General features: G+C 55.0%; 1 protein-coding gene across 1 annotated transcript in view; it reads left to right on the top strand.

Moving 5' to 3' along the window:
* Positions 1–1,257: 1,257 nt before the first annotated feature.
* FEZF1 (FEZ family zinc finger 1) overlaps positions 1,258–3,029 on the top strand; it is a gene marked incomplete at its 3' end in the record, with an annotated part of 2,276 nt that continues 504 nt past the window's right edge. Inside the window, exons 1-3 of the mRNA XM_008935569.1 lie at positions 1,258–2,055; positions 2,251–2,385; positions 2,658–2,790. Of these exons, the coding sequence (XP_008933817.1) occupies positions 1,258–2,055; positions 2,251–2,385; positions 2,658–2,790 (1,066 nt within the window). The remainder of the gene's footprint in view (positions 2,056–2,250; positions 2,386–2,657; positions 2,791–3,029) is intronic.

Below are 3,029 nucleotides of genomic sequence, written 5' to 3'. Positions count from 1 at the left end.
ATATATACCTGTAAGCAGTGTGTGTGTCATCTGTATTTCTTCGTGCACCTACACCGATCTTGAGTTTTCCGTATGTGTATCGTGCATGTATTATTGAAAGACAGAGAACTTAGACCTGGTGTATATGGAGCTTGTGATCTCTCTGCCTCTCTCTCTCTCTCCCCCAAACAGAGATTTAGATTGAAAAGGTGTTCCCTCCTCTTACCTCCTTTTCCTTCTCTTCCCCAGCTCCAGGTTTTGATTCATCCTTTTGCTCACAAGCACTTCTTGGATTTGGCCCGGGTTGTCCCTACAACCCCATGCGTTGCTCTCACCGTCTGCTTATAGTAGGTTCCCCGCTCATTTGTTTTCTGTGTTTTCCAAAAGCTCACAGCCATCTGACCTTATTCTTTAGAGCAGTGAGCAGACCAGGAGCAGTCCCAGGAGCAGAGCAGCCATCTCCCTCCCTCACACACACACACCCCCACGCACAAAGAGATCTCGGGCTGGAAAGTGGCAAGGAAACAAACAGCTTCCCCTCCAGCCGCTTCTTCTGCAGCACCTCATTTGACAAATACCCTGGCGCTTGCCCTTGAATTGGGTTTCACATCCCTATTTAGCACTTGGACAATGATTTTAGATGATGTCACTTAAAGCCAAACAAGAAAATTGATCTCGGATTTGCTTGGCCTCTAAAGCCTGGTTAAGCAGATTGCAAATAATAATAATAAAAAAAGAGAGAGAGAGAGAGAGAGAGAGGGAGGCAGAGGGGAGAGAAGCAAGGAGGGAGAGACGCCTCCTTCCCTGGGCGGGGGAGGCGCGGGCGCCAATGAAAAGTAGCCGCTTACTGGGGGGGAAAAAACTTTTCCTGTTGACTGTTGGAAGCGAATTGAGCAATTATCTAGTTTACCTTCTCCTCTTGGAAGTTAACGATTGGCGAGATCTTGGCTGCGTTATTGACACAACACTTTCTATTGATAGAAATAAGTAGCGATTGTCCCGAGTCATTGGTGCGCCAAAGTAAACTGTGATGGGCTGGCGTGAGTCCACTGGACTGAGAAGGCTGGTTCCGCCGGCGGAGGCTCTGGTGATGGTGGCGGCGGCGATGCTGGTCTCCCTCTTTGCAGATCAGTGACAAGAAAAGGGGCAGAGAGAGTGAAAGAGAGAGAGAGGGGAGAGGAGAAAAGAAAAGGAGAGAAAAAAAAAAAAAAAAAAAAAAAAAAAAAAAGAGGCGTCTACCAAAGCGGCTCAAACCGGGCGAACAAATGCAATCCAGCCATGGACAATAGTGGCCACCACACGGCGACCAAAATCCTAGCGACTTCTCCGGCCAGAGAAAGCCTGTCTGCCAGGAGCAACATGATCAGCACGCCCAAGCCCCTCGCCTTCTCCATTGAGCGCATCATGGCGCGGACGCCAGAGCCCCGCTCCATCCCCGTCCCGCAGCTCCTCCACGGCTCCGTGGCCAAAGGCGACCCCAAGCACCCGCTGCACCTCAACTCCTCCATCCCCTGCATGATCCCCTTTGTCCCGGTGGCGTACGACCCCCTGCCCAAAGCGGCGGTGGCCGGAGCAGAACCCAGGAAGGCTCATTTAGACTCCTCTTCCTCGCCCGCCTTTAGCTGCGGCGATCTCTTGAACTGTGCCCTGAGCTTGAAAGGAGATTTCCCCCGCGATGCCCTGCCCTTGCAGCAGTACAAACTGGTAAGACCCCGAGTGGTCAATCACTCCTCCTTCCACGCCATGGGAGCCCTGTGCTATTTCAACCGAGGCGACAGCCCTTGTCACCCGTCCTCCAGTGTCAACATCCACCCGGTGGCTTCTTATTTCCTCAGCTCTCCCTTGCACCCGCAGCCCAAGGCTTACCTGGCGGAGCGGAACAAGCTGGTGCTGCCGGCCGTGGACAAGTACCCGGCGGGGGTGGCCTTCAAGGACTTGTCGCAGGCTCAGCTGCAGCATTACATGAAAGAAAGCGCCCAGATCCTCTCGGAAAAAATCGCCTACAAGACCTCGGAGTTCAGCCGCGGCTCCCCGAGCAGCAAGCCCAAAGTTTTCACGTGTGAAGTTTGTGGAAAGGCAAGTAGAGCCAGGTAGAGCCGCACCCCGCCTCTCCTCCCCTGCTTCCCAGCCTCCTGCCCCCGTCCCCCTGCCCGCCGCCTTGTCGGTCGCTCGCTTGCTTGATTTTTAAACGACGGGTTCCCCTCGGCGCTCTCGCTTTCTAATCACAATTTTTTTCTGTTGTCGTTGTTGTTGTGTGATTTCACTCTCAAGGTATTTAATGCACATTATAACTTAACTCGCCATATGCCGGTGCACACAGGAGCCAGACCCTTTGTTTGCAAAGTTTGCGGGAAGGGCTTCAGACAGGCGAGCACGCTCTGCCGGCACAAGATCATCCACACCCAGGTGAGCCTCCCCCCCTCCCTCCTTCCTTCCCCGAGACCCCTCCGCTCACGCTTTTCGGGAGCCCGGCGTTGTCCGGCCGCTCCGAGGACGCGCCGCGGCGCGGGGGGCGACTGAGCCGGAGCCGCGGGGAATTTCGTTTGCCCCAAGCGCGGTGGGGGTACCGGGGGGTGCCCCGCAATGGGAGCGGGCCGAGGCGATGTCGAGCCGTCAGCTAACACGGAAACCTGGCAAAGCAACCGACCAGCCGTGATCTGGCGTTTGTTTCCCTCCAGGAAAAGCCACACAAGTGCAACCAGTGCGGCAAAGCCTTTAACCGGAGCTCGACCCTGAACACACACACGCGGATACACGCCGGCTACAAACCTTTCGTCTGTGAATTTTGTGGCAAAGGGTTTCACCAGAAAGGTACCGATCCCTAGCGCCCTCTCCCTTGCCCGGGGCCCCCCTCGGGGAGGTCAAGAGTCGGGAGAATTTGCGACGGGAGCGGGAAGCGTTCATTTTGGTTTTAATTTCTGTTACTAGCCATTTAGGTTAATTTTAAGTATCGTTAGCCCCGACACATTTCCTATGGCACGGCTCCCAGCGTGGGGCAGAGCTTTCGTTTTCGGGGGGGCACGGAGCATCTTTTCCGCGGGCGGCGCCCG

The sequence above is a fragment of the Merops nubicus genome, unplaced genomic scaffold (genome assembly GCF_000691845.1).
Source record: "Merops nubicus isolate BGI_N331 unplaced genomic scaffold, ASM69184v1 scaffold50932, whole genome shotgun sequence".
NCBI classification, from domain to species: Eukaryota; Metazoa; Chordata; class Aves; order Coraciiformes; family Meropidae; genus Merops; species Merops nubicus.
Note: the sequence above shows the minus strand (reverse complement) of the source record. Positions and strands in the feature narration are given on the sequence as shown.